This window comes from Capra hircus, chromosome 15 (genome assembly GCF_001704415.2).
Source record: "Capra hircus breed San Clemente chromosome 15, ASM170441v1, whole genome shotgun sequence".
NCBI classification, from domain to species: Eukaryota; Metazoa; Chordata; class Mammalia; order Artiodactyla; family Bovidae; genus Capra; species Capra hircus.
This window is the reverse complement of record NC_030822.1, coordinates 66,883,584-66,906,160: the sequence shown is the minus strand read 5'-3', so window position 1 is coordinate 66,906,160 and position 22,577 is coordinate 66,883,584. Positions and strand designations below refer to the sequence as shown.

Sequence of the window (22,577 nt, the reverse complement as noted above, 5' to 3'; positions counted from 1 at the left end):
CTGTGGCCAAGGATTATGTGATTAGATACCAAGTTGAACTGGAAAGGCAAACAAAATCCATGCTCCCAGAGGGCTTTTGGTGGGGGAAGGAGTTAGGACGATTGGTGATTTTCTAATTTTCCTGTTCGTTACCTTATGAAAACTTCCCCTAACGCATGAGTAGCCATCTTACAATAGTAACTGCATCTACGGCTCCTGGCAGTTGGGCCACCGTTCTAAACGTTCAATGTCGGTTAGTATATAAATGAATCTCGATAGTGACACCTCCCCTCCCACTAGAACTTAGGCTTTTATAAAAAGTAAAAATTTTAACGAACGTTACGAATACAACCTTCGTTGTGAAGACTAATATTTTTGCAGGAATGGTACCTTTATAAAGATCGTGGTTGCCCCCGTACATATTTGTTCTTTCTTCATATCCAATTAAATGCAAATACTACTTTCCGTAGCCCAACTCTCTAGGCTTGTTGGGTCTAGCTCAGGAGAAAGGAAGCAGGAGCCGTTGGATTTAAACAGTTTGGTGTAATCCTTTTCTATGCTCTCTCGCTAGCCGGGGACTTGGTGTCGGCTACTCGGGGCTCTTCGTTTACGCAGTACCGGAATGAAGGAATCTGGGAGGGGGTCGGAAAAGGAAAAGACGGAAGACACATTAATTGACTCTCGAAGCTACAAAACAACGTTCAGGGTCTAGTCTAAGGCACTGATTTCAAATGCCCGCCCCCTGGGCCGTTTAAGCCCCGCCCCTTGCGTCGTCACTTCGACTTCCACCTTGGTCTCCGCTGACTGGTCCTTGCCTGACGAGCTTGGGGTTTGCTTCCGGGTCTTGGGATTTTTTTTTTTTTGGCCGCGGGTGCAGAGGTTTCTGGGAGCGGAGAGTCAAGATGGCGTCTGTATGATCTCCGGGGGTAGCGGCGTTGGAGTTCGGCCAAAGTGAGCGTCAAGAGGAAAGCAGACTGTGGGTTGGACCGTAAGGGGCAGTTGGCGGCGGAGGCAGATAACTCGGTGCGGGCCCTGGAGGCGCCAGACGAGGAAAGTCGAGTGTGGGTGGGGCCGGAAAGGGGTAGTTGGGGGCGGAGGCAGAGAATCCAGTGCTGACCGAGCGGTCCCCACAGGGGCCTGACGGGGAAAGCGGTCTGTGGGCGGGGCCGGAAGGGGCAGCTGGGGGCGGAGTCAGCTAACCGGGTTTAGGCCGCGGAGGCCCAGGAGCTGCAGACCGGAGAGCCGACTGTCGGTGGGGCCGGAAGGGGAAGCTGGGGGCGGGGTCAGAGAGCCCGTAAATGCGGAGGAGGCGGTGGAGCTGCGAACTGGTGGTGGGGCTCCGCGCCTAGCGAGCGTGTCCCTGGTCTCCGATCGGCTCCCTAGAGCGCAGCGCCAAGGCATCTCTGCAGAGGGCCGCCCCTCGCCCCCTGGGATAGGGGTGAAGAGTCAGCGAGTTCCCTGTGACAGCCCCGAGGTGAACTCCCCGCCCCAGGGATGACTGTTTTGGGGGGGGGGAGGCGGCGATGCTCCCCAGAGACCTGGAACCCTGTTCCTGTCTCTCTCGATACATCCCTCTCCCTTTTTTTTCCCGAAAAATCTAGAGAAGTATATCATTTCCCTCAGTTTTTCCCTGACACTTGCTTCTCTGACGCTTGAGGATGTTTCAGTAACCACAAACGGGTCTCTAATTTTTGGTTATTAGAGTCCTTTGAGGGTGGGCTCTTGTGTTTCCAGCATTTCTTAAATTGTAACTTGGAAAAGATCTAATTTATATTATGTTGGCTGCTACTGGAGGAAATTTGATCAACAAAAGATTGTTGGAGATATTTGCCTATGTAACTGTCATTGAAGTTTAACACACTTTTTTTTACTAGAACACTCAGTAACTTTGTCAGTGATTTTTTTTTAAGATGTCTTTGCTTTTATAGTTGTTAGCCTGTTCTGCTGTGTGAGGTTTAGATGAAATGGGAGTAAGGAGTCTGGTGGCGTGAGGTTGAGTGGAGATGTTTTAAATTCAGACATGGCTGTACGGTATTTTATAAAGGTTTTGATATGTCAAGTCTCCTGATTTAATAACCTTTTGAGAAATATCCCCATTTCACAGATGACAGAAACTTAAACTTGGTGGCTTGCCAGGGGTCACAGATGTTTGAGGGAATGAGCTAGGGAAATTATTTCACAAGGATGGCTATAGATTAATGCTTTTCAAAATGAGAGTTTGTCATATTGAAAATAACTTGACAGTGTTTTTCTTCAAAGCATAAAAGATGACAACAGCAGCTCGGCCAACTTTTGAACCTGCAAGAGGTGGAAGAGGAAAAGGTGAGGGTGATTTGAGCCAACTCTCAAAGCAGTATTCAAGCAGAGACCTACCCTCTCATACAAAGATAAAATATAGGTAATGAAGCCTTTTAGTTTTTGTTTCACAAGCAAGACCAAGTCTGTTAAATGATGTGGTCATGAGGTAGCATGTTGGGGTTACTATCACTCAAGTTATCTGTTTTCATAGGAGTAGAATGTAGTAGTGTTTCAGACACCCAAAATTATGCTCCATGATTTTAAAGTGCTACCAGATACTCCTTAAGCAGAAATTCCAGTTAACCAGGAATTTCTATATGTAGATTGAACAATGACTAATAATACATTCTGTCAGGAGGAGCAAGCACTATCAATACTAATCAGTATGAGATTAAAAGTGTTGCTGTAACAAGCCCTGAGTTAGCATACTAACAAAAAGTATAAGCATTTTGATCAACCTGCTGCCTTACTATGGGAAAGTATGTTGATTTAGTTTGAGGTTCTTAGAGGTTGTTGATTTAGTCTGAGGTTCTTAAAAGTATGTTGATTTAGTGTGAGGTTTTGGACATCACAGGATGCCTCTTAGTAACTTTTGGATTAGACTAATGATTTTGTTGATCCCCTAGTGGAGTTTTCTGCTTTAGGGACTCAGGATGAAGTTGTGTTTCTTGAATTGTCTTCCATTACTATACAGCCGTGTGTTTTTTAGAAGTAAGTTGGCCTTGTCTTGTTTCTACTTTAGACAGACCACTCAGGATGCCCCTGAAGAAGTTCGAAACCGTGACTTCAGGAGAGAGTTGGAGGAGAGAGAGAGAGCTGCTGCAAGAGAAAAAAACAGAGATCGGCCAACCCGAGGTACCAATACTACCTTAGACATCTCTCTCATAACATTATGTTGACAGTAGTTTTTCTTTCATGTGATAATAGGAATGGATTGTTATTTTTGTTTGTTTGGTTTTAAATGTGGGGTGAGAGCTATAGCAGTTTCTTGAAAGATTGGATTGGATTGGATTGATTGGATTAGATTATATTGGATTGGATTAGAGATGATAATGAAGTTGATACCAATTTCATCTTTTTATGCCTCTGTTTTAGAAAGAGCTAGGGGATATTTAGCAACTGTTACTTCAATTCAGATTAAGGAGTTTTTGACTGTTTACAGCAGCCAGACTTTTTAAGGCCCCATGGTTTCTGTCTATGAAATTCTTCCATTTTTATTTCTAGCATGTGTAAACTATATCCTAAGTTTCCTGAGGCTACAGTTCCCATTATAAAACCAATACTTTTGTTAACTCATTCAGCAGGTATTTGTCAAGGACTTATTTGCCTACCACTGTTGTTATAGTCCCTACTGTCATGTTTAAGACCTAAGCTCTTTGTGCCCACAAGTCCCTAAAATGTTACAAGAAATGCAGGATTTGATTCAGTGAGTTAACTAATGTTTGTTTTCTCCCAGAACATACAACTTCCTCTTCAGTGTCAAAGAAGCCTCGATTGGACCAGATTCCTGCTGCCAACCTTGATGCAGACGATCCACTAACAGATGTATGTCTACTTGTTCCTCTTACCTCCATGTAGTAATTTACTTACCATTTTTCTGAAGTACTTTTTATTCTTTTAGCTTTAAGAAGCAATTTGTATTTACGTACTGTTATTCAGTTACAGCTCTGACTTGAGTGCTAAACTTCGTAGTCTATTTTAAAACAAAGAAAGCATTATCTTGTTAATCACATTTCAAGTTTGATCTCTGGAGAGCCAGAAAGGTGTGCTTCCCTAAAAAATAATTCCTGGTATTAAACCATGGAAATTGGGTAGCTCTACCTCTTCAGACTGGGCTCTTCATCAATAGCGTCCCCTCCAGTGAATGTAGGGACCTTTCCGTATTCTCAACCAGTGATGCCCCTTCCACATGTTCAGTGGGCATAATTGCTCCCTCTGTGTTTAGAGAGACATGTGATCTAAGTGGAAGGCTTTTAAGGATTGGCACTTTCATTAACATTCAAATTTAGGTCCTACTAAGTTTGCAGTTTTCTATGTACAGGGAAAAGTCTTCAAGGGTAGCATCTAATTAAGCATATATGTTAGTAATTCTAGAATTGATAGACTGAATTAAAAATTAGCATAGTAATTCATATAAGGAACTCAGTTTTAAGTGAGATTTAATGATTATTCATTTGAAATTATTTTACTCTGAGAATTTAACACCCTTTTTTGTACTTTCAATTATCCTTATTTCCTAGTTGTTTTGAGCAATATAAAACTATTTTGACCCTCGAAGTATGTAGTTAGTGTGTATCACTGTAAAATGTTCTTTTTCTAGTTTTACAAATATTTTCATATATAAATTCTTACTTGTTCATGTAAATTTGAAAGATACTATTTGCTGCTATAATGTCTAAAAAACATTTAAAAATACATTTTAGTAAGTAGTCATAAGCTACTTGTGAGGTTTTATTTTACTTTTTGTTTGGTTGCTGATTCTAATTGTATTTCGCTACATGTGTCTTTCCCAGGGAAAATTCCTGCTCTAAAGATTCGATAAGTGCCATTTTTGTGGAAAACATATGACTTATGCCTTATGTCTAACCTCACCATTCTTTTTTAGGAGGAAGATGAAGATGAAGATTTTGAAGAGGAGAGTGATGATGACGATACTGCAGCTCTTCTTGCAGAGTTGGAAAAAATTAAAAAAGAAAGAGCTGAAGAGCAGGCCAGGAAGGTAAAACCAACATATTAAATGTTTTTACATCTTCTCACATAAACTATAGTAGAAATGTTTTTAAGTAGTAGCACCTTATATTAGAAATCATCCTTGCCAGGTCTAGATATTACAGCACCTGTAGGTCTATAAATCTGGTAAATTCAGTGACAGCCTAAGTCTCCTAGTTATGTTAAAAATTCTTTTAAAATGGTTCAAACATGCTTTAGGCCTAATCATTAAGTTATTCTTCACTCATTTATTTGTTCAACAGACATTTAGTCAGTGTCTATCAAGTGTCAGAAGAATCAAAGATGACTAGATATAGTCATTACCTAGGAAGAACCCACAGATATAATGAAGCCATCTTTACCTCTGTCCTTGTCTTCTGCCCCAGCCTTCTTTTCAGGTACTTGCTGAGGCTGTCAATAAATTTTATGTAACCTAGCTTTTCTGAGTCCCCACAGTCTCTCCATTTGGAAGGAAAGAGTGTCTAACTCAGAGACAGATAAATAGGATCCATGGTCCTATGTACCTTTATTACATAATTACCCACAGTAGTAACAATAGTAGTATTACCCACAGTAGTAACAATAAGAGAGAAAACTTAGGAAGCAAGAGTAAGTGACTGCACTGACCATTTCTAGACCAATGCTAAAGGAGTTTGAACTCTGTTCCAAAGGATATGCAGAATTAGTCGATTTCAGCAGGAGATGGTAAGGTTGGGGGTGCATTTTAGAAAGATTACTCTGGCCAAAGTGTGGAGGATGCAAGGAAGAACTGGTTAGAGGGCTGTTTCAATAATCCTCATATCCTGTGACGAGACTCTTGCATGCTAGGAGTTGAATTTGAGAGACGTTAACTATCAGGGAGATAAAATTGACCAAAGAAGAGTGACCAATTAGCTATAACAGTTCCTGGATCTGTGTGAGTGCCATGCATTAATTCAGGGAACACAGAGGATGGGCATGCTTCAGTGGAGAGAAAAGAAATGATGAGTTATGTTTGGAACATGTTGAATTTGGCACACTGTGAGACCCTCAAGTAGATCTGTCTGCCTCCACTTTCCACCAGAATAGAGCAAATTTTTTTTATTAAGTGGGCTTCTGAGTAAGATTTTATTTGAACCAAGAATTGTTCTGTTTAAAAAAAGGAAAAAGACTGATGTAGGTTAATGCTTGGAACTTAGGGAGGTAGAATTCATGTGGGTCAGAACGGCCAGGGAAGAATTGAGAAAAGAAGTAGAATTGGGGATAGGCTTTGAAGACAGCTAGAATTCAGATTGGAAGAATAAAAACATTAAAGATACAATTTGTGTCAAAATTTGGTAGGGGACAGCAAAACTCCAGTAGAAGTGCCGGACCATTCCTCCATCTGCACACCACAAGAGGGCAGTTATTCTCTTCCAGATTCTTTTGGCCTTCCTAACGGCTGTGGATACAGAAAGAGACAATTAAATGCATTTGGAGCATAAACATTTCAGACAGAAATTCTTGGCAATTTTGTAAGGTGCATCTGATTTCTTTGTACAAACGTGTTGGTGTTTTTTGGAGTCAGATGATAGTTTTGTACCTATTTCCCTGTCTTGCTTTCTAGTGGCTGACTTTTCCCTGTCTCGCTTTCTAGTGGCACCTCTAGTGGCTGAGGTGTTTCAAAACATTTCAGACCAGTCAGCCTATGCTAGGGGCTGGGAAACTTTCTATAAGGGACTGCTGCTGCTACTGCTAAGTAGCTTCAGTCGTGTCCGACTGTGCAACCCCGTAGACGGCAGCCCCCCAGGCTACCCCGTCCCTGGGATTCTCCAGGTAAGAACACTGGAGTGGGTTGCCATTTCCTTCTCCAGTGCATGAAAGTGAAAAGTAAAAGTGAAGTCGCTCAGTCGTGTCCGACTCTTCACGACCCCATGGACGGCAGCCCACCAGGCTCCTCTGTCCATGGGATTTTCCAGGCAAGAGACTAGATAATAACTGTATTAGGCTTGCAGATCACATAGCCTCTGTCGCAACTTTTCAACTCAGCTGATTGTAGGATAAGTAGCCATAGGAAACATAAATAAATGAATGAGACTGTTCCAGTAAAATTTATTTACAAAACAAGATGGTTGGATTTGAGTAAACCACAGGCTGTCCATTCCTATATACCTATGGTCATGAAACAGTGTACCTGGTACTTGAGTATGGAAAGAGTTGGCACCTTTTTTCCCCAGTGCTATGTGTGGCAGTCAACCAGTAACTCTAAAAGAAATAATAGGAAATTGTTCTTGGTTAATAATAACTTGTCACAAGTCCTAGAGATGCTAGTTTACATTGTTACTGAGTCAAAAGATTATTTATAATCTGCTGTATTAACCCTTCTTTAGAAATTGAGATAAATTGCTTTCCCTCATGTGTCTTTTTGATGTTTAAACATGTTCTTAAATGATTAGAATGTTTACTGATATACTCTAAGCAATTATGTAATTTTGTATGTAATTCAAGAAAGAAAATATGTTTAAATAAATATGCAACTCAAGAATTTCAAAGTCAGAAAGAGACTAATGAATAACAAACATGAAATATTTATAATGAAAGTGCCAAATTATTTCAGTAGGACTTTTTTGGTATATTTTTAAAAACAAAAAGAATGCTATCTTGATGCTTATCCCATCTCCCTCTAAAAATCCTAACAGTCTTTTAAAATATGAGTTACGATAATAAGATTGACACCAGAGTTAATATAAGTAAATGAATCTTTTACTTATGAATCTTCCCATATTGTTGACAGGAACAAGAACAAAAAGCTGAAGAAGAAAGGATTCGTATGGAAAACATTCTGAGTGGAAACCCTCTTCTTAATCTCACTGGCCCATCCCAGCCTCAGGCCAACTTCAAAGTTAAAAGAAGGTATTGTACAGTAAATAAGTTGGAGATTATATATATGTATACAGTACAGATTATATATAAAATACAAGTTGTATGTGTAGTTTTTTGGTTGTATTAAACTATATGGTGGTTCTTCCTTGTTTGGTACAGACAGAAATGTTTGGAGGTTGAAACATCTCTTAATATGCAGATCACGTTTGACCTAGCTCTGCTCAGCTTTTCACATTTCTCTGCACTGCACCAGTGATGACTTAAAACACTTTTCAAAGATGCCCATGTTCTTTGCTGATTTTCTACGTGCAGTTTCCTCTGACATGCATACATCCACATTCACACACATTGTGTAGCCTCATTTGATATATATTTATGAGAACTCATATATTGCATATATGAGTTTGTGTTGTATATGCTAGATGATATTTTGAAATAGTAGTCTTTATTTTCTCTAAAACATGTATTTAAGCCCATCCTGGGCTGCCTGTTTTTTTTTTCTTCTTCTTTAAGTTTATACATTATGAAAGCCAACCAAGAGAATCTTAACTAGAGCTCTGCCCTAAGCTCTTCAGTTGCTCTTGCCTTGTGGTTAATGTAGATGTGGGCCAACATATGAGCCTTAATTATTATACCCTAATAATTCCTTCTTTTGTCCTACCTTGTTAAATGGTTACAGAGTATATATAAAATCCTTAAAACTCATAATCTAATTATAGTGACTTGCCCAGTTATCCTTGAGACCTAATACTAATCAGGGTAGTACCAAGTGCTGCCGCTTTGTTTTAGACCTGAAAACATTGAATATTTATGCAACTTCTGCCTTTTTAACTCAAAGTTTCTTATACTGGAAGAATAACAAGAATGTTGTGTGTATTCTAAAATAGGGATTAGTCTTCCTGTTAAAAAAGCAAGCCAACTGCCTCTTAAAAATTACTTGTTCTTTTGGGTATAATTGCAGCATCAAGTGATGTGCATGTTGAGCATGAGGAAGCTTTGTAGTTCACATAATATTTTTAGCTCTTGATACAGGTATTGTAAGATTGTTCCGTTTTTTTTCTTTCAGGTGGGATGATGACGTTGTCTTCAAGAACTGTGCAAAAGGTGTAGATGATCAGAAGAAAGACAAAAGATTTGTAAATGATACGCTTCGATCTGAATTTCACAAAAAGTTCATGGAGAAATACATTAAATAGTACAGTTTTATGTGCTGAATTGAAGGCTATAAAATGTAAACGATCTGACTTCATTTTGATTTTTCTCTCCCACCCCTATCTAAATTGTGTATAGGCTTCCCTAATTTTTAGTTCCAAAATATCTTTTCCTTTATTGATTAATTACTTGATAAGGACTTGGGAATTGGTTTAACCCAGTTTCCATCTCAATATTTCCGGTCATGTGTTTTCTCTTAATTATAGGAAAAGAAACCTTGCAATAAATATTTTTAATAAATAGCCAAATCTGTGTCCCCAACTTGTTTGTTGAAATGTATGCAGCTAGTAAAACATTGCATATTTTCTTCTGTGTGTTGTATTTCTTTGTAAACTTTTTCTCCTCATATCTCAAGTCAGTTAATTCATCACATCTTCTCCATCTTTTGAAAAGTGTGATGAAAGATTAAAGGGATTCCATTTTGGACCACTGTGTTGGTACAGAGGAGTGTTGTCAAGCAGAAAGCACCCTGAGTGCGTGTGTGAGGGAGCATGGGGTACCTCTCGCTTTGGCATTGCCCCTTTCTTTTCTCTCAGCCCAGACAAGAAAGAGGTTCTTAAGTGTGCCCAGGAAGCGTGTGGCATTCACCTGTGTCCTGGATACTCAGCTGCCATGTTTCGCTTGAGTGAGAGAGTTTGCACACTGACACTCACTAGATGCAAAGCCTGGGGGGGTTTAACATCAAACAATATATGAAATAAAACCTTTGGAAATATGAGGATATGGATACAGGTAGTGGAAGTGTTTACACAACTGGGAAATGAAGTTTCCCTAAACCTTGGCTAGGATTTTTAAGGTTATCATTACAGATAGAGACCCATTCATAGGATTCCTCCATTGTAAATGATGTTGAGCTTGGTAGGGTTAAAGGTAAAACCTTTAAAGCAAAAATAACTTGTTCTTTATCACTGGCATTTATTTAAACTCCCTTTTCTAGGATCCTCAGCAGAAGCTTGGACACAGGTTAACCTGAGTCCAGAAAGTGAAAGTGAAGTCGCTCAGTCATGTCCAACTCTTTGTGACCCCATGGACTGTAGCCTATCAGGCTCCTCTGTCCATGGGATTTTTCAGGCAAGACTGCTGGAGTGGATTGCCATTTCCTTCTCCAGGGGATCTTCCCGACCCAGGAATTGAACCCAGGTCTCCCAAATTGCAGGCAGACGCTTTACCGACTGAGCCACCAGGGCAGAAGCTTGGACACAGGTTAACCTGAGTCCAGAGGAGAACTGGAATTACAGCCCAGGTCTTGGTCAAGTTTATGCCCTGTGTTTTTGGTTTTTTCCCAACTGAGCAATTTACACTGATGTTTGAATACTTTGACAAGTGTTTTCGTTTGTTTTAATTTGGCTGTGCTGGGTCCTAGTTGTGGGATCTAGTTCCCTGACCGGGGATCAACCTGGGCCCCTTGCATTGGGAACACGGAGTCTTAACCACTGAACCACCAGGGAAGTCCCTTGACTAGTGTTTTTTAAAAGCCTTTCATAATACTGAAATGTTTTTCTCTCTAACATTCAATTTCTAAAGTGCCTTCACATTCATTTTCAATTTTCTTCATAGCAATATTTACATAGAAAATACTGGGTTATTCAAAGCTAAGGAAATTCAGGCTGAGTGATTGGATCAGTATTAATACATGGTGGGACACATTTGAGTGCCTAAAACTATGTGAAAAAGTGCTTACAGAAGTGAGAGGCATTATTTAGATTTCCAAAACTAGTTCTTGGGATTATGGGTAAAGTCTTGAGGAAAAGAAGTAGCAAAATTAATCATAATAAAACTTTTAAATATATAAAGGGCTTAAAACTCATACCCAAGGGCCCAATTTAGGTGCACCCTTATTCTGAGATCCAGTTACTTCAGATAACCTATTGGAGCCCAATAGATTCAGGAAGAATCAGAGTAAAACTAATTTCAATGATTTCTTTATCCATTTTCCTAATATTTTCCAATGTGAGACAACATTATGTAACTGGTCATAGATCAAGGACACATATAAATTGTACAGTTTCAGCTTTCAGATTTATAAAGCCAGTATCAGCCTTACTAGCAAAAATGCCTAACGTTCTCCTTGCAACACATCTTGCATAGGTGTGGCTGAGGAAACCGTCTAATCCCACCAGGAGCCGGGACTTGGAAGCAAGATGGACCTGAATGTGAAGCCCAACTCTGTCACCTTGGGTTCCACTAAAGCGAACTAGCTAACATTTCCAAATGTGCTACATGCATGTAATCAACACTGCTCCCTGTAAGGCAGGTGTCATTTTCTGTGTTTTATAAACAAGGAAATTGAAGTTCATAAGAGAAATTTAAAAACCAAGTCATAAATCTTTAAGAGAGTAAGGCCAAGATTCAGACCTTGCAGTGTCTATTTGCAGCCCATCCTCTTAACTGCTTGGAGAAGGAAATGGCAACCCGCTCCAGTGTTCATGCCTGGAGAATCCCATGGACAGGGGAACCTGGCAGGTACAGTCCATGGGATCGCAAGAGTTGGACACAACTTAGCAACTAAACCACCACCTCTTAACTGCTATGCTTGACTTCCTCTTTGCGTGAAATAGCCCTTCTGACATTTCTCACCTATGAATCAGCAGTAACCAGGGTGATGAGTAAGGAGGTTTGATGGGAATCAATTTAAGGTTGAGTACCTGGCAGATATATAGTAGGGATTTCACCCATGTTTCCTTTCTACCTGCCTCTTCTAGCGTATAGCATGGGCTGCCGAAAAGTGAATACTTGCTGTTATGTTCTATCACAAAAATGTGTGTGTGTGTGTGTTAGTCACTCACTCGTGTCTGATTCTTTGCGACCCATGTACTGTAGCCCACCAGGCTCCTTTGTCCATGGGATTCTCCAGGCAAGGACACTGGAGTGGGTTGCCATTTCCTTCTCCTACGGTTTTGAATGAAGAGGTTCCCAATTCCTTCAGTGGAGAAAGCAATGGCAACCCACTGCGGTACTCTCGCCTAGAAAATCCCATGGACGGAGGAGCCTGGTAAGCTGCAGTCCATGGGGTCGCTAAGAGTCGGACACGACTGCATGACTTCACTTTCACTTTTCCTTTCATGCACTGGAGAAGGAAATGGCAACCCACTCCCGTGTTCTTGCCTGGAGACCCCCAGGGACGACAGAGCCCAGTAGGCTGCCGTCTTTGGGGTCGCACAGAGTAGGACACGACTGGAGTGACTTAGCAGCAGCAGCAATTCCTTCAGAGGGCTTTCTAGGTGGTGCTAGTGGTAAAGAATCCACCTGCTAGTTCAGGAGACTCAGAAGATGTGGGTTGATCTTGGGGTCAAGAAGATCCTCAGGAGAAGGAAATGGCAACCTACTCCAGTATTCCTGAAGGAATAATCCCATGGACAGAGGAGCCTGGCAGGCTACAGTCCATGGGGTCATAAAGAGTCGGATGTGACTGAGCACCCTCTCAACCCTTCAGAGTTTACCTTGGGTTATAAGTATGGCCTCAACAGGGATTGATTGGTTTTGCTTGGTTACTAGGATTAAAAACCCACTAGGGACTTCCCTAGTGGTCCAGTTGTAACACTATGTGCTCCCAAAGCAAGGGCTCCAGGTTCAGTCCGTGGTCAAGGAACTAGAACCTGCATGCCACAACTAAGACCCAGGATAGCCAAATAAAGAACATTTTTTTTAGAAAGTAACTAAAAGAAACTCAAGTGAAATAGAGGTTAATCTTTTTTATTTTTTGGAATTGAAACATACATGATTTACAAAGCTGTGTTAGTTTCAGGTGTATAGCAAAGTGAATCAGTTACAACCTTTGACTTTGTCACAGGGAAGGGTTCTCATGTCGTCCTGAAACTTCCTCAAGGCTCACATCACCTTGAAAGTCTAACTGTTGGCCTCAGAGGCCTATTTCCAGAGTGTAGGTTAAATCAGCACTGGGCGTTGAGTCACTCTCTGGAAGCCTTGACTTCAAACAAGCCCCAGTGGAAGAAAAAGCTGTGAATGAGGAAAAAACTGAGATAACAGAAGTGGCAAAGCTCACAGAGCATCGAAGTGCGAGCCCTGGGCGGTGGGCCCTACAGACCAGGCTCCCTGCCTCCCTCCAGCCCCGGAAGAGCTGCTCCCTTGCCACTTTCCTATTTAAAGCCTTCGACAAACAATGAGGAAAATGCTGGAAAATCGTCTCTGTCAAGATAGCTACAGAAAATGTAAAACATACAGTCATAAACCTAATAGGAAATGTGGGTATATTCCACTGCAGGGCATTAATAAAATACAATCAATGTAGCAAAATATATATTCCTGGATGGGATGACTCAATAATGGAAGATACAAGTTCTCCAACCCCTAACAAATTTTATGAAATTTCAGGAAGTTGGGATATTTTTAATTGCTATTTTGACTAAATTGCTTAACATTTTTCTGTTAAAATAAGTTTGTAAGAATAGCCAGGAAAAAATCTGGCAAGGAAATATAGTGAGAGGGATTTTCCCCACCAATTAAAAAAAAATGCACAAAGAAACCAAAACAGAAAAAGACATATGTACCCCAGTGTTCATTGCAGCACTGTTTACAATAACTAGGACATGGAAGCCACCTAGAGGTCCATCAGCAGAGGAATGGATAAAGAAGCTGTGTACATATGCCCAATGGAATACTACTTGGTCATGAAAAGGAACACATTTGAGTCAGGTCTAATGAGGTGGATGAACCTAGAGCCTAGTATACAGAGTGAAGTAAGTCAGAAAGAGAAAAACAAATACCATATATTAATGCATATATATGGAATCTAGAAGGATGGTACTGATGAACATATTCGCAGAGCAGCAGTGGAGATGCAGACAGAGAAGAGACTTATAGACAAGTGTGGGGGAGAAAACGGAGGAGAGATGAATGGAGAGAGCAGCATGGAGGCACACACACCAACGTATGTAAACACACAGCCAACGGGAATTTGCTGTATGACTCGGGGAACTCAAACTGGGGCCCTGTGATAGTCTAGAGGGGTGGGGATGGGTGGGAGTTGGGAGGAAGATTCAAGAGGGAGGGGACACGTGTACACTCACGGTTAATTCATGTTGATGTATGACAGAAATCAAACCAATATTGTAAAGCAATCATCAATTAATTAAAAATAGATAAACATTTTTTAATGTATTAGAAATTTACGAAAATTAATGTGCTGACAACAGAATAGAGAGATGGAAAAAAAAATTGACCATAATAAGAAGTCCGAACACAAAGGAGGTACCTAAAATAATTTTGTAGATTAAAAAAATTTTAACAAGAAAATCAATGGAGTCATTTGCAGCAATATGGAAGGACCTAGAGATCATCAGTACTAAGTGAAATAATTCAGAGAATCACAAATATCATACAACATGCTATCACATATGTGGAATCGAAAAAAAGAGATACAAATGAACTTATTTACAAAACAGAAATAGACTCACAGACATAGAAAAGTTTAGGATTACTAAAGGGGAAAGAGTAGGGAAGGGATAAATTAGGATTAACATATACACACTACAATATATAAAACAGATAACCAACAAAGACCTACTATATAGCACAGGAAGCCATATTCAATATCCTGTAATAGATAAGAATTTGAAAAATAATAGATATATGTATATGTATTAATATAGCTGAATGACTTTGCTATATACCTGAAACTAACACAATATTGTAAATCAACTATATTTCAAAAAACAATCAGTGAAGAAAGAATGAACTATTCAGTAAAAGGTCTCAGTCGAGTTAATGAATAAATTAGGTAGAAAATACACGCCAGTGTCAAGCACAAGGCCAGAGGAAGACAGACACACTCAGCCAGAAGAGAAAGAAGCCCTTTTTAGATTCAGATAGTTTAGGACTTTCAAAGTCAGTGGACGGAAGTAGCCAAGGGTGCAAGCCCTCTGGGCCCCTTGTGCAGGGAAACCCTGAAACAAAAGGGACCAGGTGACGGCAACACTAAAGCCAGACGCCTTGGTGCAGAGAAGCCAAGTCAGTCACATTTTGTTTCAGAGCTTCCAGCTGTGCTATAGGGAGGTGAGGCAGAAAGCCTCAGGCCTCATCAGAACTGGCCATGGGAAGCACCCCTTAAAAGACAGAGAATCGGGTAATAAATAACCCTGTAGCAACTCAGGCTCCCAAGACTTTCTGCCAGGATGCAGATCAGCTGCATTTAAGACTTGCCTAGGCGTCTTAATGGAGGGAAGACGTGTGCTGTCCTGGGGGCCAGCACAGAGCTGTTCTCCTAATAGCTGCTTCACAAGTCCTCCAGGATAAATTTCATGCGGTTTAAAGATTTAAAGGAAAAAACTAAATAAATGTATGGGTGAAAAACATGGCTAAAATATGTGTTTGAGTTGAGCTGGACTTTCCATGAATGACATTGAAAGCAGGAAACATTTTGTAAAAAGCTGAATTAATTACTTTAAAAGATTTGGTAGCTCAAAGAACTTAAAATGCCAATATTATTGAATTTTCTTATTTAGTATTTTTGTTTTCTTAGAGTTTCACAATGACTTTCTTTTCTTCTCTATTGTCTACATTTAAAAAAAATATTTCATTATATGAGAAAAGCAGTCAAGTTCTCTCTCTCTTTCCCAGAGCCTTCCAGATGGCATAGTAGTCCCACCATGAGTGTAATTATAGGCAGCTTTTCATTCTTTCCCAGATAGAGTCCCCTATTTTCAGTGTCCCACGTCTACTTCCTTCTTAATTTGTGCCCCCTTCTTTTTTTCATGGAGTACATCCTGAAATAACTTCCTAGGAAAGATGAGTGAGGGGTAACATATCTGAGTCCCATATGTAGACATCTAACTTTATTCTACCCACCTCACCCACTGCCCCCACCACACACACACACACACACACACACACACACACACACACTCAATTGATAGTTTTCCTGTTGTTCAGTCACTAGATTGTGTCCGATTCTGTGTGACCCCATGGACTAGAGCACGCCAGGCCTCCCTGTCCTTCACTATCTCCCAGAGTTTGCTTAAACTCATGTCCGTTGAGTTGGTGATGCCATCCAACCATCTTATCCTCTGTTGCTCCCTTCTCCTGCCTTCAATCTTTCCCAGCATCTGGGTCTATTCCAACGAGTCGACTTTTCTCATCAGGTAGCCAAAGTATTCAGAAGTGTGGTTTGAAACAAACTTCTCTTAGAACTTAAATGCTTTGTTCCATTTTCTTCTAAATTTCAGTCTTCTTGAAAATGCTGATGCCAATTATTTTTGTGTTCTTTTATATATGTCCTAGTTTGGGTTTTGTTTTGAATCTCTGCAATCTCCTGGGATATTCTATTTTTCTTTTCTGCTCCAAAATCCCCCAGTGATATAGCTAGTTGTGTGTCTATCACCACTTATTATGTTTGATTCTCAGTGAGTCCTTTGGTGATTCACAGCCTACAGCTCTAGCAAAATTTCTCATCCCTCTGAAAATCTGTTTTCTCCGCTTCTTCTGTTCTTCGTTCAGAATTCCAACTCCTTGGTAAACTGACACTTTTGTCCTTCATTTTTTCTCATAATTTGGTTTCTGTCTGTTTTGTTATACTTTCTGGGGCATTTTCTACTATTTCTGTTTCAATTATTTCACTGACATTTTTATTTTTTTGCTTAATTTTGGAAATAATGTCCTAGATTTTCAAGGTATCTTTTTATTCTCTGAACTTCCCTTCTGTATCCTCATGATTCTCATCCTTGGCTGCACATTAGAACTACCTGGGACCTTTGAACACCACTGAGGAGACCGTGCCCAATCCAGTTAAATCAAAATCTTAGGGGCTGACTCCCAGGTAGCCAAAATTTTCAAAGCTCTCCAGTAGATACCGATTTTTGTCTTAGTTTGGGAAACATTGCATTATCTTGTTTCTGTCTTGACCTAAACTATCTTTTTTACCAATATCATATTCATATTAAATATTACATAGTTAATTACCTATTTATCTATTTATTCTATACTATCTACTCATAGATAATCTTTACCTTATATTTAACAGGTATAACTCTCAGGTAATAGTCTCAGGCATACAAATATATAAATAGCCATAATTCAATTTAATTTCCATTTCCAGCCTCTTGGGCAGGTTAAAGAAACTCAAATTGAATGAACTAAACTTATTTCCGTTCCAGGTTTGGACATGTAGTATCTACTGAATCTCCCTTGGGTTACTTATAAAGGAAAGGAAAGAAATGCGTCTGGTCACTATTTTTAAACCAAGGTACCTCTTGAATAAATTACTAGATGTCAAAATCAAGTGATGTCAGCAATATTTTGCCTTTCCTCTCAGCCTTCTTCATGCTAAGAAATAGATGTCATTGGTTCAGATAACATACATATATCAACACATATATCCTGTCTTTTTAAAAGTTCATTTGTGCTTTTGTCTTATCCCTTCAGTAGACTGAATTTTTTCCTCTGAAAAGGAGGAACTTCATGTTATGCATTTAAAGTCTCCAGTATAATATGTTACATGTAACAATCATTTTTTCTACATCGAATACTGTCTTTGTGACAGGCTAGGACCTGGGACCCTGTGTTGAAGTGCTGCAATGCTTGAATCTGGACAAATGTCTCCTCGGGCAGCAAAATACAAAGAAACTGTAAGGGACAAAAATAATTGCGTGTGTCCACAGTTGGGGTGAATCTGAACAACAAGGTATAAAGAGATCAAAAAGTCCAGCTGCCACTTCAGAAGAGTAGGGAGCAAATCAGGATGCTTTGCCTGCCCCCTGCATACACACCACCTAAAGTGGCGGGCAGACCCCTTAAGCCACCCCTCCAGTCTGACCTGTGGATGCATCCCTACCTTCACCCCAAATAAGGAACCAACTCAGCCCTTCTCAGGGAGCAAGCTAACAAGGAACCTGTCGCTTGTTCTTGTTCCCCTCCTCCTGCAGCAGGAGTCCCAGTAAAGCCTTGCCTGAATGTCCTATCTGGTCTCTGATTACTTTCTACTGATTAAGGAGGCAAAGAGCATTGGTCAGTAACATTTGGTGTAGGTATCAGTGTGGCTGTTCATAAGCTAGTCTGTGCTCAAAGTAACTATAATAAAATGCTTTTAAAGTCAAGCACACACATGCACAGGCACACAGACACACTTTCTCATAGACACACACACACACTCTTTTTTTCCCCAACCAATTCCAAACTTAGTGTGTGACGCTTCTATAAGCTTCCCAGGTGGCTCAGTGGTAAAGAATCCACCTACCAAGCAGTAGACTCGGGTTCCATCCCTGGGTCAGGAAGATCCCCTGAAGAAGGAAATGACAACCCACTCCAGTATTCTTGCCTGGGAAATCCCATGGGCAGAAGAGCCTGGCAGGCTACAGTCCAAGGGGTCACAAGAGTCAGACACAGCTGAGGGACTAAACAACAACATCCCAATTGCTTCTCCATGGTCCAGGAGGGGCATGCTGTTATGACTATATCAACTGCTCCCTACGAAAGGGCAGTGAGAAGGGACTCCCCACATGCCAGGATAGATGATGAGGTTGTCCTTGGCAAGGCGGGAAACCAAACTCAGATCTCTGTCTTTTCCTCCTGTGATTTTTCAGAATAGTGAGGATAAAGTACCCTGTTATGTTCAGTTCAGTCACTCAGTCATGTCTGACTCTTTGTGACCCCATGGATCACAGCACGCCAGGCTTCCCTGTACATCACCAACTCCTGGAGTTTGCTCAAACTCATGTCTGTCAAGTCAGTGTTGCCATCCTAACATCTCATCCTCTGTCATCCCCTTCTCCTCCCCTCTTCAATCTTTCCCAGCATCAGGGTCTTTTCCAATGAGTCAGTTCTTCACATCAGGTGGCCAAAGAGTTTGAGCTTCAGCTTCAGCATCAGTCCTTCCAATGAACACTCAGGACTGATCTCCTTTAGGATGGACTGGTTGGATCTCCCTGTAGTTCAAGGGGCTCTCAAGAGTCTTCTCCAACACCGCAGTTCAAAAGCATCAATTCTTCAGCACTCAGCTTTCTTCAGCACTCAGTCCAGCTCTCACATCCATACATGACCAATGGAAAAACCATAGCCTTGACTAGATGGACTTTGTTGGCAAGTAATGTCTCTGCTTTTTAATATGCTATCTAGGTTTGTTAGCCCTATTATGTTGTTGTTAGTCACTCAATCATGTCTGACTGTTTGTGATCCCATGGAATATAGCCTGCCGGGCTCCTCTGTCCTTGGGATTCTCCAGGCAAGAATACTGCAGTGGGTTGCCATTTCCTTCTCCAGTTATGGTCTCCTATTATGTTAGAAAACTGCTAAACAAATATACTAGGTTCTGAATGTATTCTTAACCCACACCGAGGCATTCTTCAAGTTGATTTATGGGTTAAACCCCAGCATAGCTTGGCCAGAGCTAGATTTGTGTGGGAATTCTAGGTTTACAGAGAAGTCCAAGGGCTTCCAGGTGGTACTAGTGGTGAAGAACCCACCTGACAATGCAGAAGACATAAGAGATGTGGGTTCAATCCCTGGGTGGGGAAGATCCCCTAGAGCAGGGCATGGCAACCCAATCTAGCATTCTTGCCTAAAGAATCCCATGGACAGAGGATTCTGGCAGGCCACAGTCCATGGGGTCACAAAGAGCCAGACACAACCGAAGTGACTTGCATGCGTGTATTCAGAGAAGCCCCAAAAGTCTTGCAGACTGATGTTTCTGATCTTGAGAGGTGGTTCTAATGTCAGGAGTGAATTTTTATTGCTACTGCATTATCTCATTCATACTATAATGAAGGAATCTAAGCGATTTGTTCCCAAAAAATCAACTCTTGAATTTAGTGATTCTGTGACTATATGGGTTTGTTTCTCATATCCACACATGTATTTTTAAATAATGCTATAGTTCATTTGAAACTCTTGTAAAGCTACTTCCTGGGAAGTTTGCCTAGCCAGGGTGGTAGGATTGCTCCTCCCTGTCTTAAGGTTGAGCCTTTGGCCATCCTTGGAGGAGGAAAGTCAGGGTATCTTCCTGTTATTCCAGGAGAGCATCCATCTACATGTAGATTCCCCTCCTGCCTGGTGCTCCACTGGGAACACGACACCCATCAGATGACAAACTTGTTCCTTCCACCCTTCCCTGCTTATCTTCCCCTTATTTCCCACATTTTTCCCTAATAAGAATTCTTTGATTTCATGTATTATTTTATTGATACATTATTTATTGTTTCTTTAATAATTGTTATGTAAAATAATAATTTACAAAGTAATAACAATAATAAATTCACCATATGTCACTTGATACATACTATTCATCACTCACCATATTTATATCTTTTTGCCTCCCTTTGCCTTTGTTTAAAAATTTTTGATGCAGACATGCAATTTCATGTAAAATAAATAAAATTATATTTCATGTATTATGTGTGATTAAAACATATATATTAAAAGACCCAGTATTTTTCTTCTGCTTTGTTTCTTGCTTTCCCTTCTGTCTCTACTTCTACTACTCCCATGTTAGCGCCAGCCAGGTAACCCGTGTACAACCTAATGTGTACCATCCATGCTTTTCTTCATGCTCATATGGGCTTCCCTACTTGGGCTTCCCTGGTGGCTCAGTGGTAAAGAATTTGCCTGCCATGTGGGAGACCTGGGTTCGATCCCTGGGTTGGGAAGATCCGCTGGAGGAGAGCATGGCAACCTGCTTCAGTATTCCTGCCTGGAGAATCCGCATGGACAGAGGTGCCTGGTGGGCCACAGTCCATGTAATTGCAAGGAGTTGGACACAACTGAGCGACTAAGCACATATAACTACTCACCACGTACACATACACACAGAGACATATTTGTTTTACATATATGAGATTGTGTGGCATAATTCCATATCTTTGTCATTCTGACACAATAAATTTTTTAGAAATATTTCTAAGATAACTAGTATAAGTCTAATTTACCCCTCTTAATAGCAATGTGCAAGACTCTGTGGTGTTCTAGAATCATTACATATTTAATACTCACCTCTTACAAGAGCTAGTTATTAAATATTCAAGAAGTCTGAAAGCTGGTTATAAATACTAAGTAAGCTTGATGAAATCTGTGGTGGGAGAATTTACACCACGGAAATTGGCAAACACTACAAATGCTAGACTTTGATTTTTCAGAGAGCTTTCACCACTGGAGAAAGTTTATAATAATTTTACATAAGCAATCACATTTTGAAAGTCTGTTCACTTTATTTTTCTTTTCTATTCTTTTTCTGTATTTTCCCCCCTCTATGAACAATGCTGTAATGAAAAACAGGGGGAGTTGAGCAAGTCTCTACTGAAGACATTTGGACAGTTGCTCCAAAGTTATTATGAATCCACACAGGGCAGGATAATGAGGGAGTATGGGCATCAGACCCTGACTGACGCTGCCTTACTGTGCCCCGGCTGCCTCCGTTTTTGAGAATCCCCTTCTTGGACGCTTCTTGTATGGCCTCCCACAGGGTTGACCGCTCATCCTTCCATTCCATAGTCACCTCTATTTAAGCCTGTCCTGCCTATTGCCCTTAGCAGCCTCCTCCACCCTAACATTCTGAGGAAGACTCACACAGAATAGCAAAGGCACAGTCCCCTGAGTTTTGAGAGTTCTGCAGCTGATGGCTCATGGTGGTGTGGAGCTGGGTACAGATAGAACAGAGTTGCTCCACTGGGTTACACTCTTTCAGGAAGCCACAGTACGGCTTTATGTGGCTGATCCCCACAACTCCATCTCTGGCTCATGTATTTCAATTTCCCCCATCTACATCTTCGCAAGCTTCTGTTCTTTGTTTCCAGTCATCTGCTGAGCAGTCAATCAGAATCTCACATTCAACAGACGTATCCAACCCAGCACCCTGCCTTTTGCCAACGTCATGGCTTTGGGCAGTGCTGCCATTTCTTCATTAATTTCTGTGGCATTTAAATGATATGCATGAAAAAAAAATAAACGATATGCATGTAAAAGGCCTAAATGGTCATCAAATGTTAGTTCTTTCTCCCTCCTTCCCTTCCTTTATTTCTTCTCTCTTTTTGGAGGAAGAGAAGTTGCAGTTTAGGGGGAACACTCTCACAAAGTTGCCAAAGACAATGCACTTGCCCTTCAAAGTAGACAGAAAAGCCAAGCTCCAGAGTCTCAAGAGGAAAGTGACACTCAGAGTTGATACATTTTACTGCCCTTTTATTGACCAAGGCTCGAGGAAGAGGAGCGATGAACTGGGTGCGAGGAAGGAAGGAACTGGGTTCATCCCGGCTGTCCTGTCACTAGCTACAAGGGGGCTCCAGTCCAGAGTCCGCTGGAACGGATGATGCCCTTTAGGACACTGGTCAGGCTGCAGAAGACAGAGTTATTTGAGGTCATCTAAATCAGAGGGGAGAAAAAAAAAATCAAACTCCTTCTCTTGAGTTTCAGTTTTCTTCTACTTGAAAATCACCAAAGGCTGCAGGCCCATCTGTCAGCCCCTGATGAACCACATCTGTCCTCCCATTATCTCCTGAGCTGGGTCACTGGGAAAATCTCATAAAACATGTGAGGACAGAACAGAACTATTTAATAGGCTGTCAGAAGCCCTAGAGCACCAGGGCCCAGCAGGAAGGCTGGAA

General features: G+C 40.9%; 1 protein-coding gene across 5 annotated transcripts; it reads left to right on the top strand.

The window, feature by feature from the left end:
• CWC15 (CWC15 spliceosome associated protein homolog) lies at positions 800 to 9,346 on the top strand. Of its 5 annotated transcripts, none has more exons than XM_018059857.1 (7): positions 800 to 930; positions 2,239 to 2,377; positions 3,020 to 3,132; positions 3,734 to 3,822; positions 4,883 to 4,996; positions 7,739 to 7,857; positions 8,894 to 9,346. In XM_018059857.1, exons 2-7 carry the CDS (start codon positions 2,247 to 2,249, stop codon positions 9,021 to 9,023), a joined length of 696 nt encoding a protein of 231 aa, XP_017915346.1. In that variant the 5' UTR covers positions 800 to 930; positions 2,239 to 2,246; the 3' UTR covers positions 9,024 to 9,346. The 5 variants fall into 5 exon arrangements, with proteins under 5 accessions (XP_017915346.1, XP_017915347.1, XP_017915349.1 ...); XM_018059858.1 differs by having other exon boundaries at positions 841 to 1,453; XM_018059860.1 differs by having other exon boundaries at positions 848 to 930; positions 2,224 to 2,377.